The sequence below is a fragment of the Ranitomeya variabilis genome, chromosome 3 (assembly GCF_051348905.1).
Source record: "Ranitomeya variabilis isolate aRanVar5 chromosome 3, aRanVar5.hap1, whole genome shotgun sequence".
In the NCBI taxonomy this organism is placed as follows: Eukaryota; Metazoa; Chordata; class Amphibia; order Anura; family Dendrobatidae; genus Ranitomeya; species Ranitomeya variabilis.
This window is the reverse complement of record NC_135234.1, coordinates 618,000,916-618,027,017: the sequence shown is the minus strand read 5'-3', so window position 1 is coordinate 618,027,017 and position 26,102 is coordinate 618,000,916. Positions and strand designations below refer to the sequence as shown.

General features: G+C 42.7%; 1 protein-coding gene across 7 annotated transcripts in view; it reads right to left on the bottom strand.

Annotated features, from left to right (window-relative positions):
• The window catches only part of LRCH1 (leucine rich repeats and calponin homology domain containing 1), a 326,296-nt gene that overhangs the window by 182,252 nt on the left and 117,942 nt on the right, over positions 1-26,102 (bottom strand). For all 7 annotated transcript variants that reach the window (XM_077297384.1, XM_077297387.1, XM_077297385.1 and 4 more), the window contains exon 2: positions 1,592-1,736. In XM_077297384.1, coding sequence (XP_077153499.1) covers positions 1,592-1,736 — 145 coding nt within the window. The remainder of the gene's footprint in view (positions 1-1,591; positions 1,737-26,102) is intronic.

Here is a 26,102-nt window from a genome sequence, read left to right as displayed (position 1 = left end):
CTGAGGTGCTGTCTTCACATCATGGTTCCACACTAGACTGATCTGCGTCTCACCTCCCTGATATTTTTAAGTCTCCCTCCTCATTCACAGATCAGGAGGGGGAAGGTCTCAGGGGCTCATTGTTTCAATAAGCTAGGTCAACATGTCATTAGCATATTAGCAAACAATACAGTACTGTGGGGGCTGATATCAGATGGCAGCAACAGCCATTCATCAATTAGCAAATAACTCCTTCTACAAGAGAACACCATGAAAATAAGTAAAATAGAAATATACACAAAAATGATACCCACATAGCATATCACACCATCACATCTAGATAAAACCAAATATGCAAATTGCCTCTTCTGAGAAAAAGAGGACTTAAACTCTATAGTGCCACCTGTTGGAAGTAGCGATTCTACAAGTCACAATCAACCCTTTAACGAGTCGTGCAATATGACTTAGGATAAAAGCCAAATCAGTAGATAAAACCACACATTATTGAGATACCTCCACTTAAGCAAAACAGACAATAAATACCTGTAAAAGGAATTCATACAATCTGCATAAATTTTAAATATACAGTTGGTTAAATACAGTGTTCAGATACCGCAACAGACATTATAGTTATTTGTAGAAATGTAGGATATGCGTATAAAACCTTGTATGTTATACAAAAAGCACACTACTACTACTACTGCTACTACTACTACTACTACTACTGCTACTGCTACTACTACTACGTATAATAAAAAGCATAACCAACAACATTCAAAGTTCAGAAAACATAAACTTTTATGTTATCCTTAAGTCATCTACCCAGTCACTGGCTAAAATAGCAATTCTCAGGACTATGTAAGCTACGAACCACAATGTTTCATAAGAGATCACAAGCATAACATATCAGAGTTGCTAACAAGAACAACTTCTGCAGAATTAGCGGGGAGCGTTGATCGGCTATCACCAGCATGCTGCGGCTGTAAAGGTGACATGCTTACATCAAACTCTTTCCTTTCCAGCAGTTACCGGAGTTCTATTTTTCTTCTCAATTATCCTGTCAAAAGTCCAGTTAAAGCAAAGCTTACAAAATAAATACAATAAAAAAGATGAAAAAAACAAATATAATTCAAAGGGGTTACAAATAACGACTAGGATTCAGTGTTTCTTATCAAAAGAAAATAAACAGGGATAAAAGAAAATATATGGATGTAGCTTTGATTTTTTCATATATGATCCCTCCATACTGCAGAAGATGTAAAGCCTATAATTCCCTACTACATTCAATATGGTCTGGTCAATTTTAATGCCATAAAATGCATATATTAAAAATGAGATAAAGATAAAATTTCTATATCCAGTGCCCCCCAAAACCTGTTCTGGCAGTGCCCAGGTGTATGCCCAGGTGTATGTTTAGTTTCTGTGGTTTATGGCCATTTACATGAAAAGGAAATAAGGTGCAGGCTTTGGTCGCGACAACAGTAGGGGTGCTGGATGTCGGACCCCCATCAATCTTATATTGATGATAATATCATTAAGAGCGTTCCCAGGCAACTCATTTAAAACAAATGACAATACAATTATAATGTTGTGTGTTAATAATAATACTTGCCTTATATTTAAATAGGTCAGCATTTGCAAATTTGCTAATGTGTCTGGAACAACTTTGATACAATTTTGGTATAAGTTGAGTGCTTCAAGTGACACAAAATGACAAACTTCTACTGGAACCTCTGTCAGCCTATTCTTGGAAAAATCTATGGAAAAAAATATAATATTATTAGTATTTTATCATAAATACAAACATCTAATATAGATATAACACAAATATGGCAGAAATCATATAGTAAAAAGTCAAATCTTCTGTGCTGTTTTTACTGAAAGCGCAGTTACCAGGCAGAAATTAATTTTATTTCTCGCTGGAGCTGCCGCCTTTCAGTCATTGAGGCGTGCATGGAGTGGCTTCAGTCACCGCTCACTATGTTGTATGCCCCAGCAGTTTGATTGACAGCTCGCACTGCACAGATGTAATGAAGAGACAGCAGTCAATCAGTGCTGGGGCTCGCTTACTGCTGAAAGCGGTGACTTTGGTCGCTCCATGCAGCCCTCCATTACTGAAAGCTTCAAGCTCTCAAGCCTTTCAGTAAGGCAGCCGGACAGCAATGCACTGCGATTATCCCATAGATTAAATCTATATCTGCATGTTATCAGCTTTAGGGGACATGACAGATTCCCTTTAATTCCACCTATACCACTATTTCTGCTTTTTTAATCTTCATGTTTGTATTACCTTTAAGTAAAAATGCCTAGTAAGACCTGACATTATAGTTTTAGTTCAAATCTTTCTTTTGTGCCTCCTGTGCTGATTCTGAATGGTACATACATTATGGAAGGTCCAGCTATAGAGAGCAAGTGACAAGGTCTAAGCTGCAGCAACAGGTTCCCTAACACAGTAAGTTTACCATTTATGGCCAAGGCTGCAAGCACAAAAAGGCAATAGGAAAAAAATCCTCATCTGACGCAGAAGAGATGGCTAATTTCAGAGAGAAAACAAGGAACATAAAAGCAGCAGATTACTGCTGGGAACACACTATGTGCGATATTCATGGAAAATAAATCCTCTGTACTTACCACTTACATATGCTTCATGGGAGTGAAACTATTAGGCCGGCGTCACACTTAGCATAGGGAAATACGGTTCGTTTTTTACATGCGTAATATGCAGAAAAGTTCCTGAACAGTGATCCGTATTCAAAGCCGGCTTTTGCTATCTCCTTATCAAACCTGACAGGATATGAGACATGGTTTACATACAGTAAACCATTTCACATCCCTTATTTTTTTACATATCCCTCACTAATAATGTTAGAAGTATCTGTGTGCAAAATTTGATGGCTCTAGCTGTTAAAATAAAGGGTTAAATCACGGAAAAAACTGGCGTGGGCTCCCGCGCAATTTTCTCCTCCAGAGTGGGAAAGCCAGTGACTGAGGGCAGATGTTAATAGCCTAGAGAGGGACCATGGTTCTTGCCCCCCCTCCCCCCTGCCTAAAAACATCTGCCCCCAGCCACCCTAGAAAAGGCATATCTGTAAGATGCGCCTATTCTGGCACTTAGCCTCTCTCTTCCCACTCCCCTGTAGTGGTGAGATATGGGGTAATACAGGGTTAATGTCACCTTGCTAATGTAAGGCAACATTAAGCCTGGTTAATAATGGAGAGATGTCAATAAGACACCTATCCATTATTAATCCAATAGTAGTAAAGGGTTAATAATACACAAAACATTATGAATAAAGTATGAAAATCAGTACTTTATTGTACGCTTAATCCACCTGAAGACCCTCGTTCTGTAAAAAAAAAACATAAAAAAGCAACAATATCCCATACCTCTCCGGCGTTCAGTCATGTCCCACGCTGTAAATCCATCTGAAGGGGTTAAATAAATTTACAACCAGGAGCCTGCTAATGCAGCTGTTGCTCCTGGTTGTAAAAACTGGGAAATGAATGGAATGCAGGGGAACGTAGCATCATAGACATGTGGTGATGCGCCCCCTGCTGGTATAAACTCATATGAACTCTAGCGTGGGAATTTTTCTGAATATTTTCTCATGCTAGAGTTCATATGAGTTTATGCCAGCAGGGGGCGCAGCACCGCAAGTCTACGATGCTACGTTCCCCTGCATTCCATTTATTATTATTATTTATTTATATAGCACCACTGATTACATGGTGCTGTACATGAGAAGGTGTTACATACAGATTACAGATATCACTTACAGTAAGCAAACTAACAATTACAGACTGATACAGAGGGGTGAGGATACTGCCCTTGCGGGCTTACATTCTACAGGATGGTGGGGATGGAGACAATAGGTTGAGGGTGGTAGGAGCTCCGGTGTTGGTGAGGCTGTAGCTTCGGTAGTGGTGAGAAGGCAGCAGGGTCAGTGCAGGCTGTAGGCTTTCCTGAAGAGGTGGGTTTTCAGGTTCCGTCTGAAGGATCCGAATGTGGTTGAGAGTCGGATGTGTTGTGGCAAAGAATTCCAGAGGATGGGGGATATTCCAGTTTTTACAATCAGGAGCAACAGCTGCATTAGCAGGCTCCTGGTTGTAAATTTATTAAACCCTTCAGATGGATGTACAGCATGGGACATGACTGAATGCCGGAGAGGTATGGGATATTGTTGCTTTTTTATGGGTTTTTTTACAGAACGAGGGTCTTCAGGTGGATTAAGCGTACAATAAAGATTTTAAAACATCATGTGTATTTATTTCATTAAAATACTTTATTCATAATGCGTGTGTGTGTATTATTAACCCTTTACTACTATTGGATTAATAATGGATAGGTGTCTTATTGACATCCCTCCATTATTAACCAGGCTTAATGTCACCTTACATTAGCAAGGTGACATTAACCCCTTATTACCCAATATCCCACCGCTACAGGGGAGTGGAAAGAGAGAGGCTAAGTGCCAGAATAGGCTCATCTTACAGATGTGCCATTTCTGTGGTGGCTGGGGGCAGATGTTTTTAGCCGGGGGGGCCAATAACCATGGTCCCTCTCTAGGCTATTAATATCTGCCCTCTGTCACTGGCTTTCCCACTCTGGCGGAGAAAATTGCGTGGGAGCCCACGCCAGTTATTTCCATGATTTAACCCTTTAATTTAACAGCTAGAGCCACCAAATTTTGTACACAGACACTTCTAACATTAGTAGTGAGGAATATGTGAAAAAATAAGGGATATGAAATGGTTTACTGTATGTAAACCATGTCTCATATCCTGTCGGGTTTAATAAGGAGATAGCAAAAGCCGGCAATTGAATTACCGGCTTTTAAGCTATCTAGCTCTGTATTAAATATAAATATATATATATATATATATATATATATATATATATATGTGTGTGTGTGTGTGTGTGTGTGTGTGTGTGTGTGTCTCACTGACATATATATATATATATATATATATATATACCTATACTATGTGTAGACATTTATTTTATCTATTCTATTCTGTCAGTGTGATTTTACTGTACACCGCACTGAAAAACTGGCTTTTCTATAGAACACCGTTACGTATTTCTCGCAAGTCACACAGATGGTCCATGTGTAATCCGTATTTTTCTCGCCCCCATAGACTTTAATTGGTGGATTTTTTGCGCAATACGCTGACAAACGCAGCATGCTGCGATTTTCTCAGCCCGTAAAATACGGCTGCGAAATATACGCAGATAGGAGCTGCCCATAGAGAATCATTGGCCTGTGTGCAATGTGTAGTTTTTGTGCCTCTCATATGTCCGTAAAAGTCTCTAGTGTGACGACGGCCTTACACTTAAACTACTAGGACTGCTTACTAGGCATGAGCGAGTATACTCGTTACTCGAGATTTCCTGAGCACTATTTTTTAGTGCTCGGAGATTTAGTTTTCAACGCCGCAGCTGAATGATTTACATCTGTTAGCCAGCTTGATTACATGTGGGGATTCCCTAGCAACCAGGCAACCCCTACATGTACTCATGCTGGCTAGCAGCTGTAAATCATTCAGCTGCGGCGATGAAAACGAAATCTCCGATCACTTACAAACACTCGGAGGACACCCGAGCATGCTCAGGAAATCTCGAGCAACGAGTACACTCGCTCATCACTACTGCTTACTACTCACGTTCAGCTGGTGAAAAAAAAAAACTGTACCTCTGAAAAACCTCTAAATCCACCAAGGAATAAGAGAACATAAAAAACAAGTGGAACAGTAAAAAGAATTCTCTTGCAAAATATTAGTTGCTAAGGATTTGTTTTTGACACTCACTACATACAGATAATTACATAATCTGGGATGTATGAAGTTATATTCCATTAGAAAGAAGCAATCACTTATTCATAAAGTGATAAATCTTAGATCTTTGGACACCTGACCCCTGGTACCCCCACCGCTTGGCAGAATAAGGCACTTTTATCCCAATTAGGGCACAGCCAGATAGCTGTATACATCAGACCGAGATTGGAACGCAATGCACAGACTGGCTGTCTGTTCTCCTGACCCGAACATGACAGCTCCATGTATTTCTATGCAGCTGTCACTCTTGGCTCAGGAGAACTGCCGGCCGGTCAGTGCACTGCGTTCCGGTCTTGGTCTGAGTAATAAGGCCATCTGACTGCGCTCTTAGACTGCCACGGCAGTGCACATGTTCAGCCACTTCTCCATTTATTTCCTATAGAAGAGTCATAGAAAGCTAGCAGTCTCAAGGAGAAAAGTTGGAGAGGTGGTAGTGAATACACACTGTGTCACATAATGACAAGGGACTGTGGGCACCCACCCGATCCTTCTAACTTGGGGCGCAATAGCCTATACCTGTGCCCCGGATTACTCCTGAAGGTGGAGTATATCTTGGGAAACCTCCAAAATTGACACCATTTTTAAAACTGCACCCCCCGACATACTGAAAACCCCTGTCAGGTAGTTTATTAACCTTTCAGGTACTGTTCAGGAATTAATGCAAAGTGACATGACAGGAATGAAAAAGTGCATTTTTACCACCTAAATGTCACTAACTTCTGAACAGGCTACTGTAGCCGGCAGACTCTAAGGGTACGTGTCCACGGTCAGGATGGCCGGCGCTTTGGAAGGAGCGGAAAACCCGCTCTGCCCAATGCTCCGCCCCTTCTGTAGACGCGATGATGCCTGATGTGTTCATTGCACACATCCGGAATCATCGCACCCCACACATAGGGCCCTGTGTTTTACCTTGCAGCAGCGCAGCGTCGCCGCAAGGTAAACAGACATGCTGTGTTCTAAAAAGACGTGCCGCATGTCCGGAATCGCAGGGCCGCCGGATGCGTGTTACCACGCATAGTGGAGACGGGATTTCATAAAATCCCCTCCACTATGCTGTAACATCTGGACGCTGCGTGTTTGACGCTGTGGCTCTACCCCAAAGCCGCTTTTTGGCCGTGAATTGCCATGGCAAACATCAGGACCACACAATCATGATCTCAGGGTGCCAATGGGGATAAATAGGAAGCCCCCACACTGCGTTAACCATTTATATGATGTAGTCATTATTGACAGCAGCATCTAAGGGGTTAAACAGATTTGGATGGTGCCAACACTGACCATGGTTGGTACAGCAAGTTGTCAGCTACAGCCGACAGCTCCTGGATTGTCACCTGTATGGGGATGCTATTCCCTTAAATCTTAGGTCAGTAAAAAAAGACGTATTGGCAGTCATTAAGAGGTTAAACCTGATGAAGCATGTGAGTTTACTTTGAAAACCCATCTCTGAATGGCTGTATAATCCAAAAACAGAGTGAGGGAGCACATGAGCTCAAGTGTATTCAGTGTCCTCCCAGCCAGCCTAACTGACAGCTGCCGCTTGTACTGAGAAGTGAGATTTCAGCAGCAGCAGCATCAGGGAACACGGACACTGAGGACCTATCAATCACACTAGACAGGCAGAGATTTAGTTAAAACTTTCAAAAACCATTATACAACTATTCTGACATCTAGATAATAAGGTATGCGGTTGTTATAAAATTTTGTGACAGACTCCTTAAGTAATGCAAATGATAAATATACTCTGCTCAAAAAATAAAGGCACCACTTAAACAACAGAATATAAATCCAAGTAAATCAAACTTCTGTGAAATCAAACTGTCCACTTAGGAAGCAACACTGTTAGACAATCAATTTCACATGCTGTTGTGCAAATGGAAAAGACAACAGATGGAAATTATTGGCAATTATGAAGATGCCCTCAATAAAGGAATGGTTCTGCAGGTGGGGACCAAAGACCACATCTCAGGACCAATGCTTTCTGGCTGATGTTTTGGTCACTTTTGAATGTTGGTTGTGCTTTCACACTCGGGGTAGCATGAGACAGACTCTACAACCCACACAAGTGGCTCAGGTAGTGCAGCTCATCCAGGATGGCACATCAATGCGAGCTGTGGCAAGAAGGTTTGCTGTGTCTGTCAGTGTAGTGTCCAGAGACTGGAGGCGCTACCAGGAGACAGACCAGTACACCAGGAGACGTGGAGGGGGCCGTAGGAGGGCAACAACCCAGCAGCAGGACCCCTACCTCAGCCTTTGTGCAAGGAGGAACAGGAGGAGCACTGCCAGAGCCCTGCAAAATGACCTCCTGCAGGCCACAAATGAGCATATGTCTGCACAAACGGTTAGAAACCGACTCCATGAGGATGGTCCGAGTGCCCGACGTCCACAGATGGGGATTGCGCTCACAGCCCAACACCGTGCAGGACGCTTGGCACTTGCCACAGAACACCAGGATTGGCAAATTCCCCATTGGCGCCCTGTGCTCTTCACAGATGAAAGCTGGTTCACACTGAGCACATGTGACAGACGTGACAGAGTCTGGAGACGCCGTGGAGAGCGATCTGCTGCCTGCAACATCCTTCAGCATGACCAGTTTGGCAGTGGGTCAGTAATGGTGTGGGGTGGCATTTCTTTAGAGGTCTGCACAGTCCTCCATGTGCTCGCCAGTGGTAGCCTGACTGCCATTAGGTACCGAGATGAGATCCTCAGACCCCTTGTGAGACCATATGCTGGTGCGGTTGGCCCTGGGTTCCTCCTAATGCAGGACAATGCCAGACCTCATGTGGCTGGAGTGTGTCAGCAGTTCCAGCAAGATGAAGGCATTGAAGCTATGGACTGGCCCACCCGTTCCCCAGACCTGAATCCGATTGAACACATCTGGGACATCATGTCTCGCACCATCCACCAATGTCACATTGCACCACAGACTGTCCACGAGTTGGCGGATGCTTCAGTCCAGGTCTGGGAGGCGATCCCTCAGGAGACCATCCGCCGCCTCATCAGGAGCATGCCCAAGCATTGTAGGGAGGTCATACAGGCACGTGGAGGAAACACACACTACTGAGCATCATTTCCTTGTCTTGGGGCATTTCCACTGAAGTTGGATCAGCCTGTAACTTCATTTTCCACTGTGATTTTGAGCATCATTCCAACTCCAGACCTCTGTGGGATATTACTTGTGATTTACGTTGATCATTTTTAGGTTTTATTGTTCTCAACACATTCCACTATGTAATGAATAAAGATTTACAACTGGAATATTTCATTCAGTGATATCTAGGATGTGGGATTTTAGTGTTCCCTTTACTTTTTTGAGCAATGTATATCTAACTGTATCTCCACCAACATCTTCCCACAGTGACATACTTTACCATAGTTACATATTCACAAACCCAACTCAAAACTCTCTACAATTAATAATTCTTCATATCTGGAATTCTGGAATTAACTGGGTCATTTTCTTAGAGGGTTACCGCAAAAAACAGAGCAAAGCAGATGTGTTATTTCAATAAAATGAGTGTATGGTTCACAGCTGTGACATGTCTGCAGCTGAAAGTGCGAGAGGTTACTGTATGGCTAAGATGGTCAGGAAAGAAGTAAAGTGAACCTACTGGGTTATTCTAAAGCTCATTTTTGTCATTATATGTGTAGCAAATCATTTTCTAACTGAAGATTTAAAGAGATTGTCCACTACTTGCAAAACAACAACTTAAATGTTATAGTCTCCCATGAAATATAAATAAAAATGCCATAGTCATCTCTCCCACCGGCAGCAGTCCAGCTATGTCGAGTTGGGTCTCCCAGCACTTGCATGACATTGTTATGCCATGTGAGCGCTGCAGTCTGTCAGTGGCTGCTACCTGGCTGATTCACTCACACTTCTACTGAACATCAAAGTTTTTCAGATAACAGTGATCCACAGGGCAACAAACTAATGATCTTTATGAGGATATATTTTTAAAGAAAGTTCTTTTGTGATTAAGCCCACGATCAGGTATAGCAGCGCTTTGGACGCAACTCACCTGCGCTGTGCCAAAAACGCTGCGTTCTAGTTGCAAGCACAGTGTACTTCTATTTGACACTGCGTAAACTCACCGCAGTGCGGGTTTACAAGCCGCAGCATGTCACTTTCTGCTGCGGAGACACTAGTCTCCGCAACAAATGTCCACAATAGATACGTATTGGATGCGGCCAATCATATGCAGATTTAACTGCATGATTGAACGCAGCTTTTGGATGCAACGAAAATATGCTGCTTCCAAAACGCCGCTGCTTTTTATGGAAAGTTTTTCAAACAACTAATAAGTGAAAAAAATCAATCACTGAACAGTTCCGACTTTGTTCATTCTTTCATCCACTAAACTCTAATGCTTAAAAACACCTTTAGTAAGGCCAGGTATAGTCTATGGTCTACGGAGGATGAATGCCCCTGGTATGGTATTTGGTGCAGAAATTTCAATATCTGTTAGCAGGAAAAAAAGAAGTGGCGAAAACACACATTTTTGCTTCGTTTGTGGTTCAGATTTTTTCTCTGCATATTAGTATGGGGGAAATCTGCAGCAAAAACTTTGAAAGAAATGACATACTGCTGATTTAAATGTGCACCAAATTTGTCACAAATACTGTATTATTTGTACTATAATGCGCACAGGACCATAAGACGCACCTAGGTTTTAGAGGAAGAAATTAGAAAAAAATTGAAGCAAAAAATGTGGTCAATTAAGTACTTAATATACCCTACCCTGGTATATATGGTCTTCTCATCCTCATCCTGGTATGCATGGGCCCCCCTCATCCATATCCTGGTATGCATGGCCCTTCTCATCCTCATCCTGGTGTGCATGGGCCCCCTTCATCCATATCCTGGCATGTATGGCCCCCCTCATCCCCATCCTGGTGTGCATGGCCCCCTCATCCCTATCCTGGTATGCATGGCCCCTCTCATCCCCATCCTGGTGTGCATGGCCCCCTCATCCCTATCCTGGTATGCATGGCCCCTCTCATCCCCATCCTGGTGTGCATGGCCCCCTCATCCCTATCCTGGTATGTATGGCCCCTCTCATCCCCATCCTGGTGTGCATGGTCCCCTCATCCCTATCCTGGCAGGAATGGTTCCCCTCATCCTTATCCTGGTATGCAGGGCCCCCATCTCCGTCCTGGTATACATGGCACCCATCCTTATCCTGGTACGATTGGCCCCCATCCCCATCCTGGTATGCAGGACCCTCATCTCTGTCCTGGTATGCAGGGTCCCATCCTTATCCTGGTATGATAGGCCCCCATCCCGATCGTGTTATGCAGGGCCCCTATCTGCATCCTTGTATGCAAGGCCCCATCCTTATCCTGGTATGATTGGCCTCCATCCCCGTCCTGGTATGCATGGCCCCATCCTTATCCTGGTATGATTGGCCCCATGCCCATCCTGGTATGCATGGCCCCATCCTTATCCTGGTATGATTGGCCCCCATCCCTGTCCTGGTATGCACGGCCCCATCCTTACCCTGGTATGATTGGCCTCCATCCCCATCCTGTTATGCAGGGCCCCATCAGAAAAGCATAAAAAAAACAACAAACAACTACACTTACCTTCCTCCGCTCCCTCGCAGCGTCTTGTCCCGATGCCAGCTGCTGCTTTATGTTTGTAAGCAGTGCATGGCAGGGACGCTGCTTACAAGCCGAAGAACAGCTGCTGGAATACTCAATGCACTCCACACCGGGACTATGTGCATGGAGGGCAGTGAGTATTCAATGCTCTTTAGTAGTGTGCACAGTGTGATGGGGATTGCATACCAGGATGGAGATGGAGACCAATCATTCCAGGAGAAGGATGGGGCCGTGCATACCACCAGGATGGGAATGGGGCCAATCATAAAAGAATAAGGATGGGGCCATGCATACCAGGATGCTATTAAAGAGAAATGAATATTCACGGCCCTCCACGGGAGCAAGCCGTAGCCGCTGGCTCCTTTCTCCTGTGACCCGCTGCTCCACCATCTCCCCATCACAGACAGAGCAGGTACATCCGGACTATAATACGCACCCCCAATTTCCTCCACATTTTTGGAGGAAAAAAGTGCGTCTTATAGTCCAAACAATACGGTAAGCAATGTATGCATGAGACTTTAGGATTCTCATACACTTTGCAGGCATCCGGAAAACCTACAGGTTTTGTAATAAATCTGCACTGAAAAAAATATAGCAAAAATGCAACATGTGCCTTAAGTATCCATTCCATTTATCACATCTGTGACATATAAGCAATGAAGGTTTCTGCATACATGTAACAAATGCCTGTGATGGTGCCATATAGCTTCAATGTTAAAATTCATACTTAAAGGGAACTTGTCACCAGGTTTGTCCCATGTGAGATAAGGCCACCACCTCTCAGCTCTGACACACAACACAGTACTATGCTGTATACATGCCACCCCCATCCGGCCTGCAACAAAAGAAAAAGACCTTTAATTATACTCACCTGCGGGGCGGTCGGGTCTGATGGGTGTCGCGGTCTTGGTCCGGTACCTCCTCTCTTCTTACAATGCCGTTCTCCTTCTTGCGTCATGTGGATGACGCGTCCTACGTTATCCACACAGTATCCCCGGCATCTGTGCGCATGTTCCAGGAAAGGTCAAACAGCCCCGGAGCATGCGCACTGCAATACTTTGCTCTGGTCAGAGCTGAGAAGTACGCCTGCACAGGAGCGCGATGCCGGGGATACTCTGTAGATGACGTAGGACAAGTCATCCACATGAAGCAGAACAGAGGACAGCATCGCAAGAAGAAGGGCGACACCGGACCAAGGCAGCGATGCCCATTGGATAGAACCGCCCCATAGGTGAGTTTTATAAAAGGTCTTTTTCTGGTCTTCCAAGCTGGATTGGGGGCATATATAGAGCAAATTAGAATGCTGTATATCAGGGTTGTGAGGTGGTGGCCTTATCTCACATGGGACAAACCTGGTGACATATACATTTTTTTGTCAGAGCTGCAAGAAAACGTAGGGATCATCAGACCTGAACCAATGATGAAACAGGAGATGTGTCTCAGACTCCATGAGTCCTTGTAACAACTGTAGGCAAAAGGGAGTCACATATTACAGCCTAGTACTAATCGAGCTGAGCTAAAAAGCACTGCGGAAAATAAATAGCAGGTAAGATTCTCCTGCAGCCAGGTACTGATAGGCATTCCTTCCACGTCACCTCTCACCTTTGCCTCTTCTCATGCATGTGCCGCTCCGCCTTTGGCAGGTGTGGCGCATGCGTCAGATTTCGGGATGGGGCAGTGGTAACACACCAGAGCCTCTGTTTCAACTGTCAATCAAGTAATGGTGTGAAGCAACATGCAGGGAAAACAGAAAAGGAGCCATGGACTACAAGCGGAGCGATATGCCCCAACCCCACCCCCTACTTCCCCAATGCATTTACAGTCAAATTTGCATAAAAGAGAAAAGCAATTACAAACAATTTTATAAAGGAAGAAGACCAAAGAGGTATGCCTGGAATTGTGGCCCACTGAGGCACCACAAGATGAATCTGGCATGTGTCCCTTTAAATTAATCTACTTACGTATTTTAATGGTTGGAAACTATTTCTGTCTGGCATCAGAAAAAAATATTACCGTATTTCTCACCAAAAGTTTTCCAGACTATTTCTGAAGAGTATTTCCTGCACATAACCATGGTTGGTTGTATCGTCCATGGTGTTGGATGAAATAAACGTTTATGGGATGTGGCATGCCCTGTAGACTTGATACAAATGTTCAAGTTAGGAATACCAATGTTAAGGATAAATTCCCACGTCGCATACATGTTTCCACAGCACGAAAATAAGGGTAAAACTACACAAAGATCATGAGTATGATAAATTGGCATGCTGTGGATTTCTAATTTGCAGTGCTGGTAAGTTTACCCTACAGACTTTTTATGTAGACTGGAAATTAGATTTAGTACAGGGTATGTGCACACGTAGATGGAACCTCTGCGGATTTTTCCGCACCTGTTTTTAGAAATCCGCAGGTAAAAAGCACTGCGTTCTACCTGTGGATTTACTGCGTTTTTTGTGCAGATTCCACCTGCGGTTTTATACCTGCGGCTTCCTATTATAGAGCAGGTGTAAACCGCTGCAGAATCCGCACAAAGAATTGACATGCTGCGGAATAAACAATGCTACGTTTCCGAGCGTTTTTTTCTGCAGCATGTGCACTGCGGATTTAGTTTTCCATAGGCTTACATGGGACTGTAAACTCAGGGAAAACTGCTGCGAATCTGCAGCGGCCAATCCGCTGCAGATCCGCAGCAAAATCCGCAACATGTGCACATACCCTAAAGGGGTTTTCTGAACATAAATTTCTGCAGACACTCCGTGACTGCAGATTACCAAATCCTGACTATGTGCAGTATGGCACAGTGTCAGGATTCCCCTCCATTTCCAGATGGAGCAGTTGTCACTTATCCCCTCATATGTGGTTTGCATACCAGCGGGTAATGTGCCAACTAGTAAGCCGCATAGGAGGGGTCAAATGAAGTCTGCCCGAGCTGATAATAGAGGGGAATCCTGACAGTATGCAGAGTGACTGTAGATATTTATGTTCAACCTCGGAAGCCCCTTTAAATCTCAATCACAATCATGAAGTTTAATATGCAGAAGATGTCATCAGGCAAATCTGTAGTGAAAATCCAGCAGCATTTACGCCATGTGGGAACTTAGCCTAAGGATAAATACGACTTCAACACAGAACTAATATTTGCTTAGTGGTTTGATGATTTAGCAAAAGTTAAGTCCTCTATAAGAGCAAAAGATGCTGCTGTTCACAATTTCTGCACAACCACAAAACAATCTGCCTCCGGCCACCAAAGTGGGCCAAGGAAAATACGAGATGGTAAATTTCAAATAATATACTTTAGTCAAATGCCTAGTCACAGTGCTATATGTATAACCCACAGCCAGGGAGAGACAGAACTTCAATCTAAGGGAGTCACAAAATATTCATTAACGTGTAAAGAGGACCTGTCACTAGGTGAGGTGGACAATGATTATTTTATCCCCACTGCTTTCCTGAGCATTCTGAGGGTTTTATTTATTTTTTTATTATTATTTTTAATAATTCACTATATGGTCCCAGACATGTAGCTCTTTCTATTTTGTGCACTCAATTTGACATTTGTTGTATTTACAAGGGGGCATGGTTCAGAGCGTAATTTTGTAGAACAGCCTAAAGCCACACCCTCAGAGACATCTGTAAGCCATGCCCCAGACACACCTGTAAGCCACGCCCCCCAAATAAGCTAATAAACTACACCCCCAGACATAATATAAATCCATACCAAATAGAACACTTTTGATATTAGGATGCCCAAAAAATACATCACAGTAACTCTGTATCTTAGGCAGTCTCTTTCGAGAGGACGCTCCTGAATGCAATAATACCCAAAGAGAGAAGGAGTACTCAGTCCAAAATTCGTAAAAATGTATATAAACTTATTAAATAGTCAAACAACATGACAAACATGTACATAGGGAGGGATCAGATCAACCACGGGTATATATACCAGCAAAATGTCATGAAATCATAAAGTGCCTAGTGCTCATAGTTACTATAGGAAGCATCCACAATACAGGTCCTTCTCAAAAAATTAGCATATAGTGTTAAATTTCATTATTTACCATAATGTAATGATTACAATTAAACTTTCATATATTATAGATTCATTATCCACCAACTGAAATTTGTCAGGTCTTTTATTGTTTTAATACTGATGATTTTGGCATACAACTCCTGATAACCCAAAAAACCTGTCTCAATAAATTAGCATATTTCACCCGTCCAATCAAATAAAAGTGTTTTTTAATAACAAACCAAAAAACAATCAAATAATAATGTTCAGTTATGCACTCAATACTTGGTCGGGAATCCTTTGGCAGAAATGACTGCTTCAATGCGGCGTGGCATGGAGGCAATCAGCCTGTGACACTGCTGAGATGTTATGGAGGCCCAGGATGCTTCAATAGCGGCCTTAAGCTCATCCAGAGTGTTGGGTCTGGCGTCTCTCAACTTTCTCTTCACAATATCCCACAGATTCTCTATGGGGTTCAGGTCAGGAGAGTTGGCAGGCCAATTGAGCACAGTAATACCATGGTCAGTAAACCATTTACCAGTGGTTTTGGCACTGTGAGCAGGTGCCAGGTCGTGCTGAAAAATGAAATCTTCATCTCCATAAAGCATTTCAGCCGATGGAAGCATGAAGTGCTCCAAAATCTCCTGATAGCTAGCTGCATTGACCCTGCCCTTGATGAAACACAGTGGACCAACACCAGCAGCTGACATGGCACCCTACACCATCACTGACTGTGGGTACTTGACACTGGACTTCAGGCATTTTGGCATTTCCTTCTCCCCAGTCTTCCTCCAGACTCTGGCACCTTGATTTCCGAATGACATGCAAAATTTGCTTTCATCAGAAAAAAGTACTTGGGACCACTTAGCAACAGTCCAGTGCCGCTGTTTATGGTTCAAAAGTGGCTTTACCTGGGGAATGCGGCACCTGTAGCCCATTTCCTGCACACGCCTGTGCACGGTGGCTCTGGATGTTTCCACACCAGACTCAGTCCACTGCTTCCTCAGGTTCCCCAAGGTCTGGAATCGGTCCTTCTCCACAATCTTCCTCAGGGTCCGGTCACCTCTTCTCGTTGTACAGCATTTTCTGCCACATTTTTTCCTTCCAACAGACTTACCATTGAGGTGCCTTGATACAGCACTCTGGGAACAGCCTATTTGTTGAGAAATTTCTTTTTGGGTCTTACCCTCTTGCTTGAGGGTGTCAATGATGGCCTTCTTGACATCTGTCAGGTCGCTAGTCTTACCCATGATGGGGGTTTTGAGTAATGAACCAGGCAGGGAGTTTTTAAAAGCCTCAGGTATCTTTTGCATGTGTTTAGAGTTAATTAGTTGATTCAGAAGATTAGGGTAATAGGTCGTTTAGAGAACCTTTTCTTGATATGCTAATTTATTGAGACAGGTTTTTTGGGTTATCAGGAGTTGTATGCCAAAATCATCAGTATTAAAACAATAAAAGACCTGACAAATTTCAGTTGGTGGATAATGAATCTATAATATATGAAAGTTTAATTGTAATCATTACATTATGGTAAATAATGAAATTTAACACTATATGCTAATTTTTTGAGAAGGACCTGTATACCCCACTATAGGATACATTAACCAAATACATATACGTTGCTTAGTAGCGACATTGTAGTATACAGCAGTGCCTATCAGGAATGCTTAACCATATGGTAGTGTAGTACCGGACCTGTGTGTCGCCGCTATTTAATAAATTTATATACATTTTTACGAATTTTGGACTGAGTGCTCCTTCTCTCTTTGGGTATTACCCCCAGACACACCTGTAATCCATGCCCCCAGATAAGCCACACCCTTAGAGACATCTGTAAGCCATGCCCCTATACACACCTGTAAGCCATGCCCCCAGATAAGATAAGCCACACCCCCAGACACACCTGTAAGCCACACCTCCAGATAAGCCGATAAGCCACACCCCCAGAGACATCTGTAAGGCATGCCCCCAGACACACCTGTAATCCATGCCCACAGATAAGCCACACCCCTATATATATCTGTAAGCCATGCCCCATACACACCTGTAAGCCATGCCCCCAGATAAGCCGATAAGCCACACCCCCAGAGACATCTGTAAGCCATGCCCCCAGACACACCTGTCAACAACGCCCCAGATAAGCTGAAAAGCCACACCCCCAGATACATCTGTAAGTCACGCCCCCAGATAAGCTGATAAGTCACACCCTGAGACATATGTAAGCCATGCCCCAGACACACCTGTAAGCCACGCCCCCATGTAAGCTGATAAGCCACACCCCCAGAGACACCTGTAAGCCATGCCCCCAGACACACCTGTAAGAAACACCCCAGATAAGGTGATAAGCCACCCCCCAGATACATCTGTAAGCCACGCCCCAAGATAAGCCACACCCCCATATACACCTGTAAGCCATGCCCCCAGACACACCTGTAAGCCACGGCCCCAGATAAGCCACACCCCTAGAGACATCTGTAAGCCATGCCCTCATACACCTGTAAGCCATGCCCCCAGATAAGCTGATAAGCCACACCCCCAGAGACATCTGTAAGCCATGCCCCATACACACCTGTAAGCAACGCCCCCAGAGAACCCAATAAGCCACAAGCCCTCAATAAAAACAATAAGAATTAACACTAAATAAAAAGGGCCATATATCTGGATAATCCGTAATGGATTAAAAAAATAAAAATATTCAGTGGAGCAGCAGGAATAAAATAAGAGCAGAGACTGGCCACGTTTGACCTGGGGACAGGGTATTGTTAACATTTCATTTCTCACGTTAATATTAGATACAATGATGTCCACTTGGGCTGATGCTAAATCATGAAAAAAGTAAAATGCTAAAGTTGACAGATGATATGCAGCAGCCCTGTGTTTCCTGACACTGAACAACTTAGGTGACAAACAGAGTTATGTTGGGGTAGAAATTATATTCAAACAAAGCAAATTTACTTATTGCTGAAACTGTGAAATGTGTCTGCAGACATCTGCTGCCGAGAGATTTATGTAGACACAGCCGGACAAACCATAAGAAAACAGGTATCTAACCTATAAAACCATGTAAAGAACCTTAATATTATGCCCTTTATACTGATCAGCTTCCAATGTCTGCACCATAAGGATGCCAAGGTGCCCACTGACCTAATGATGGCTTTCTAAATATTAACTACTGTAATGGAATGTCCCGAGATTACAAGTTTTAGCCTCTATCCACACAGGATTTGGAATTTTTACTGATCGGCGAGAGTCTGACTGCTGAGATCCCCACATTCCTGTGAACGGGGCTGTGAAGCACCTTGTCTGAATGGAGCTGAAGCTGAGCATGCACACCTCCATTGTATTCATTCTCCATGGTACCACGGTATTCTGCTATGTCCAGGCTCCGAATGAATGGAACGAAGCTGGGCAAGCTTGACCTCTGCTCCATTCAGAAGGGGCTCCCATTTTTGGGATCACTGAAGGTCCCAGTAATAAGGAAGGATATGGAGTAACCTCTAATATTGGTCCAGTGGCATGTAAAGTATGGGCACCACTGGTCAAAATTACTGTTATTGTGAACAATTAAGCAAGTTGAAATGTTCTCTAAAAAGCCTAACGTTAAAGATGACATATTTCCTTTGCATTACAAGAAAACAACAATTATATATATATATATATATATATATATATATATATATATATATATATATATATATATATAGTAATTTTTTACATTTTATAAATTACAAAAATGAGAATGGGCCAATGCAAAAGTTTTGGCACCCTTGGAGATTTGTGAGCTCAGATAACTATGGCCAAGGTTTCACATCTTAATTAGCCTGTTAGGGATATGGCTTGTTCACTGGCATTGTTAGGAAAGGCCAGGTGATGCAAATTTCCTAGCTTTATAAAGCCCAGCCTCCTCTAACAATGTGTCAAAAAACAGCAGCCATGGGTCCTTCTTAGCAGCTGCCTAGCACTCTGAAAATGAAATGGTGGAGGCCCACAAATCAGGAGAAAGCTATAAGAAGATAGCAAAGCATTTTCAAGTGGCCCTTTCCTCAGTTTGATATGTAATTAAGAAATAGCAGTTAACAGGAACAGTGGAAGTCAAGATAAGGTCTGAAAGACCAAGCAAAATTTCAGTGAGCTGCTCGTAGGATTGCTAGAGAGTCAAATCAGAAGTCTCTCTTGACTGCAAAAGATCTTCAGAAAGATTTAACAGACTCTGGGGTTGTGGTACATTGTTCTACTGTTCAGAGGCACAAATATGGCCTTCATGGAAGAGTATTGAGAAGAAAACCTCTCCTGCATCCTCACCATAAAATTCTGAGTCAGAAGTATGCAAAAGAACATCTAAACAAGCCTGATGCATTTTGGAAACAGGTCCTGTGGACTGATGAAGATAAAATAGAACTCTTTGGACACAATGATCAAAAGTATGTGTGGAAAAAAAAGGGCACAGAATTTCAGGAAAAGAACATCTCGCCAACCAATAAGCATGGGGGTGGATCAATCATGCTTTGGGGTTGTGTTGCAGCCAATGGCACGGGGAACATTTCACGGGTAGAGGGAAGAATGGATTCAATGAAATTTCAACAAATTATTGATGCAAACATAACACCATCTGTAAAACAAAAATTAAGTTGAAAAGAGGATGGCTTCTAGAAATAGATAATGATCCTAAAGACACATCAAAATCCACAACAGACTACCACAAAAGGCGCAAACTGAAGGTTTTACAATGGCCCTCACAGTCCCCTGATCTGAACATCATTGAAAATCTGTGGCTAGATCTCAAAATAGCAGAGGATGCAAGACAACCCAGGAATCTCACAGAAGTAGAAGTTTCCAAGGAAGAAAGGATGAAAATCCCTCAAACAGGAATTGAAAGACTCTTGTCTGGTTACAAAAAGCATTTACAAGCTGTGATACTTTTAAAAAGGGGGTGGGGTGCTACTAGGTACTAACCAAGCAGGATGCCCAAACTTTTGCATCTGCCCATTTTCCTTTTTGCAACTTTTAAAATCTAAAAGATGAAAATAATTTATTATTATTTTGCCTAAAATACAAAGGAAATGTATCATCTTTACCTTTAGGCCTTTTAGAGATCAAATCATCTTCAACTTGCTTAACTGTTCACAATAACAGTAAATTTGACAAGGGGTGCCCAAACTTTTACATGTCACTGTACATATTTTTTTTCAGTACATTTATACTTGCTTTGTAATTACATTTCAGTATGGAGGTCATTTTTTTTTTTTAAACAGAGGTCTTGGGACTGGCAAATATCGGTAAAACACAGAAAAAGAACTAAACTGACAAACTGAGTATTCAAAGATTATTTTTGGATTGTAAGCCTATGTAACACTCTTCTTGAAACCTTAACAAATTGCTCTGATACTGTGACTTGACAGTGTCGCTGAATGAAATCACAAATAAAAAAATCCCTAGGAGAAACATATCTTTTATATAAAAAGACGTTTCCTAATGACAAACAGCCTTCACTCCATGTCTGTTTCTCTTCTGCAGAAACAATAGCTTTGTGATGTATGTGGTCTTTACAGTGTAAATCAGAGGCTACAGATGGGAAAGCCACTGTCACCTGAAAGCCACATGAAGGCCACTGTCACCTGAAAGCCACATGAAAGCCACTGTCACCTGTAAAAGAGTGAGAAGACGGCTGACACCCCGGGAAGACATTGTCATGGTTATTTTTGATATGGTGATATGCTATACTGATGTATTCCTGTGGTGTTTGATGTAACTCTCATGCATGATTAATGCCTCCAAATACAAAATTGTGAGGAAAGTAAAGCACCAGGAATTTGGTTGTCAGTTGACCAGAGTTTCTGTTTGGCCATGAACAGAAACCACAGAATTCCCTTGTTGGGTAGGATAGGCCACGTTATTGATGGGGAAGAAAAACATTATGGAAAACTGCTGTGGGCAAAGTAGCCTGTGATGTGAAGCCAAGCAGGCTGTAATTCTTGTGCCCATTGCACCCCTTCTACTGGACTAAAGGAGCTTGAGTGGTTGGAGGGTCCAACACTCTCAATCGCGTATTCTGTTCTTTTACCCCAGTTCCAATGACTGTATGTACTTAAAGGGGTATTCCCATCTCCAAGATTCTATCCCAATATATAGTAGGTGTAATAATAATAATATTAGCAAATACCTACAATCAGAAATGTAGCATAGTTTTTCTGATTTGCTATGTCCCTTTCCACACGTACAGGCATTGCAGGACCTTAGGTATCCATGGTTACGACCACTAGCAACTAGATAACTGTGACTATATCAGTGGTCGTAACCATGGATACCTGCAATGCCTGCACATGAGGATAGAGACATAGCGAATCAGAATAACTATACTACATTTCTAATTGGAGGTATTTGCTAATATTATTATTGTTACACCTACTACATATTGGGAGATCTTGGAGACAGGAATACCCTTTTAAGGGGATTGTGTTCTTTTGTTTGTGTGTGTGTTATGCAAACTCCAGGACTCTATCCTTGATCTAAGGACTGTACCAGTGATGTTTAGTGTCTGCACTATGCCTTTGCCATACACCCAGGAATGGTGACGACAATGTTTATATCTTATTCTTGCCATGATGTTCTATATTTTCTGGGTACCAGCTGCAAAGTATAGCAACAGTTAAAGATGAGGGTGTAACGGAGTGAGAAGAGGGCTGACATCCTCTGCAGACATTGCTATGGTTCCTTTTTATATGGTGATATGCTATTCTGATGTATTCTTCTTTATTTGTGTTTGATGCAAGTGTTTCTTGCATAATTAAAGTCTCTTAATGCCAATGTGTGGGGAAATGACAGTAAGATTGTAGGCACAGTGTAAAGAAAGAGTTACAGTTAGCCAGCCCTGCAGTGGGGAGGATATTTTGGGAATAAGAACAGAATTACTCCTTGGTTAGTAGACTACATATGAGTGTCCGCCACTAGAAGGTGTAAACGTACGAAAATTATAGGTGGCAGAGCGCATGTTACTACTGCGTGTGTGTGTGCAAGTCATGTAACTATTCTGGAAAACAAGGCAAACTGGATATTATTATGGGCAAAACATTCTGGATCCTGGGAAGTGGAACAGACAAGAAAGGAGAGCTCGCCTGCTGCGGGTACGGTCAGGAGCCAAGATGGATTGTAGGGACCTGGACTGCGGCACAAATGGAGCTTAAGAGGCACTGTGAAAGTCGAACTTGGCAGCATTAGTGAAAGAACACCAGGATTGCCAGGCCAGGGCACGGGTACAACAGACAAAAGGAATGGGTTAGTGAAGGACAGATTACAGTAATGGGGTATTCAAGTCATCTATGCTGTATTGCTGAAACGTTATTTGCATGTTATGTGCGGCCACCTGTGCCGGGCAAAGTGCGTACCTCTGTGTCATGGAGAAGATGAGAAGAATAAGCTGTATACCTGCTACCTATTATACAGAAATTCCACCAAGATCTATCAATAATGTTTAGATTATTTTTGTACGGGTACGTTCACACTGCTATACAAAACGGCCGAGTGCTATGCGATGTGTTATCGGACAGCACTCGGCCCAATGTTATACTATGGGGAAATGCGGATCTCGGATTATTTTCTCATGCCAATTCATGCAGCATTCTGAGGGTGCAACCGAGAATTTAATCGCACATGCCATTCAAGTCTATGGGTGTGAGTGAAACATTGAACTGCACTCGGATGTCACCCGAGTGCAGTTCGATGTACTCGCAAATAGTGAATGGAATACAGTCTCCGCACCGGTGTTGCGATTCTCTCATGCAAGACAATCGGATCACAATACTATGACACTCAGATCAAACTCTGACAAGAGTTTGATCCAAGTGTCATTAACATGATCAGCCCCGAATCTCTCACTAGAGACAATATATACCAGTGTGAGCGTACCCCAATATGGACTATCTCCTTCCTCTTCTATAAGTTAAACCTGGGGTTCCTGTATTATCTCAGAGTCTGTGGCCTGAATGAGAAACATCTCCAGTAATTACCATCACACACATATAGGAACTCGTTTCACCAGTGTCAGGGGTCACAACCTTACAGCCTCGCATGGAACCCAGTATTCACGGGTGATCAGATTGGCTTTATTCGTTTATTAGGCTACGTTCACATTTGCGTTGTGCGCCGCAGCGTCGGCGACGCAACGCACAACGCAAACAAAAACGCAGCAAAACGCATGCACAACGCTGCGTTTTGCGCCGCATGCGTCCTTTTTTTGATTGATTTTGGACGCAGCAAAAATGCAACTTGCTGCGTCCTCTGCGCCCGGACGCATGCGTCGCAAAACGCAAGTGCAACGCATGTCCATGCGCCCCCATGTTAAATATAGGGGCGCATGACGCATGCGGCGCCGCTGCGGCGCCCGACGCTGCGGCGCCGACCGCAAATGTGAACGTAGCCTTACAGCATTGATTTGTTCCCTCGTGCTACTGAAAATAGAACTAAGATGCATCTGATAAAGTACATGAAGATCTTATTTCTTTTTCATTTACTATGTTTTAACCATAGTGAGTTCAATCCATTCACACGTTATCTCAAGAGTCATGTGGCCTCCAGTACTGTCCAGGTTCTGCAGCCATTCTCCAGATTAATATCCAGTAAATGCCAATTGCTGCCAGTTAATTTCAGTTTTAGCCTCTTTCCATACCAGTCAATTTTCATTTACGCATTAATTTTTCTCCACTTCTTCCAAGAGCCTTAACTTTTTTTTTTTTTCAACGCAGCTCATTAGGTTCTTATTTTGCTGTTGTTCTTATTGATACAATTTTGGGGTAGATTTTAAATTTGATTACTTTTTATTTCATTTTTTTGTGTAGGTGTAGCATAAAAACAGAAATTCAAGGTTTTTTATATATTGTTTTTGCTTTATGATCTTTATGATGGAGAGAGAAAAGTATTTATACACATGTTTATTTCTATTGTGCTTATGTGAACAACACAAAAAAAAAGAGAAAAAATGCAACTGGACATCAAACAAAACCCCAAAAATGGGCAGGACAACATTGTTGGCACCCTTCCCAAATTGTGGGTAAACAACTTTGTTACACTCATGTTATGATTGTTCAGGTGGGGGTAATACGAACATCACATCCGAAACCAGATAAAAAGGGTTAGGAAAGTTGCTTCAATCTTTGCATTGTGTGTCTGTGTGTGCCACACTAAGCATGGAGAACAGAAACAGAAGAGAACAGTCCGAGGACTTGAGAACAAAAATTGCTGAAAAATATCAACAACCTCCAGAGGACTTGATGTTCCTTTGTCCACGGTGCGCAACCTTAATCAAGAAGTTTACAACCTATGGAACGGTAGCTAATCTTCCTGGACGTGGACGGCAGAGAATAATTGATGAAAGAATGCAACGCAGGATAATCTGGATGGTGGATAAGCAGCCCAAACAAAGTTCCAAACTAAATCAAGCTGCGACGCAGGCTCAGGGTGCATCAGTTCCAGCGCAAACTATACATCAACATTTGAATGAAAATGGCAGGGGGCCCAGGAGAACCCAACCACCGATGCAGAGACATAAAAAAGTTAGACTGCAGTTTGCCAAAATGTACGTGAGTAAGTCAAAATCCTTCTGGGAAAGAGTCCCATGGACAGATGAGCTCAAGCATTTTGGTAAAGCACATCATTATGTTTACCTAAAATGGAGTGAGGCCAACAAAGAAAATAACACATTACCTATAGTCAAATATGGTGGAGTTTCAAAGATGTTTTAGGTTTGTTTTGTATTCCAAAGGTTTGCAACCAAACATTAAGTTCAGGGTGCCAACAATTTTGTAGGGCCAATCTTTGGGGTTTTGTGTGAAATTATGTTAAATTTGACTTTTTTTCTCAGATTTTCTGTGTTGTTCCAATACAAACAAAGGAAACAAACATGTACTTAACAAAACATGCAACTGCAATAATTTTCTGGGAGAAATATTTCATTTTCTGGAACAATTTCAAATGTGTCAACACTTTCAGCCATGTCTGTATGTATGTATGTATATATATACATATATATATATATATATATATATATATATATATATATATATATATATATACGGTATATATATATATATATGTACATAACGCTATATAGGATAAAGAAAATTGAAAGCAGCACAAGCAAACTATGCAATAAAAGCCTCCCAGGCACGGACTAATCCTCCAAATATTAATTAAAAATTGAAGGTGTACTGCGTATATATATATATATATATATATATATATATATATATATATATATATATATACCGTATATACTCGAGTATAAGCCGAGATTTTCAGCCCACAAAGAATGGGCTCAAAGTGCCCCTCTCGGCTTATACTCGAGTCATGGAAGGTGGGGGGGGTCGGCGGGTGAGGGGGAGCGACGCCTGTCAAATACTCACCTGCTCCCGGCGCTCCTGACGCGGTCCCCGCATGTCAGTCTTCTTCCCCTGTTCAGTGGTCACTGGTACCACTCATTAAAGCTATGATTATGGACTCCACTCCCATAGGGGTGGAGCCACATATTCATTACTGTAATGAGCAGTGCCACGTGACCGCTCACTACAGGAAGAAGCTGCCGCTCCCAGAGACGTGGGACATGCAGGGACCGCGTCAGGAGCGCCTGGAGCAGGTGAGTATGTCATATTCACCTTCCTTCGTTCCACCGCCTACCCGTCTTCCGCGT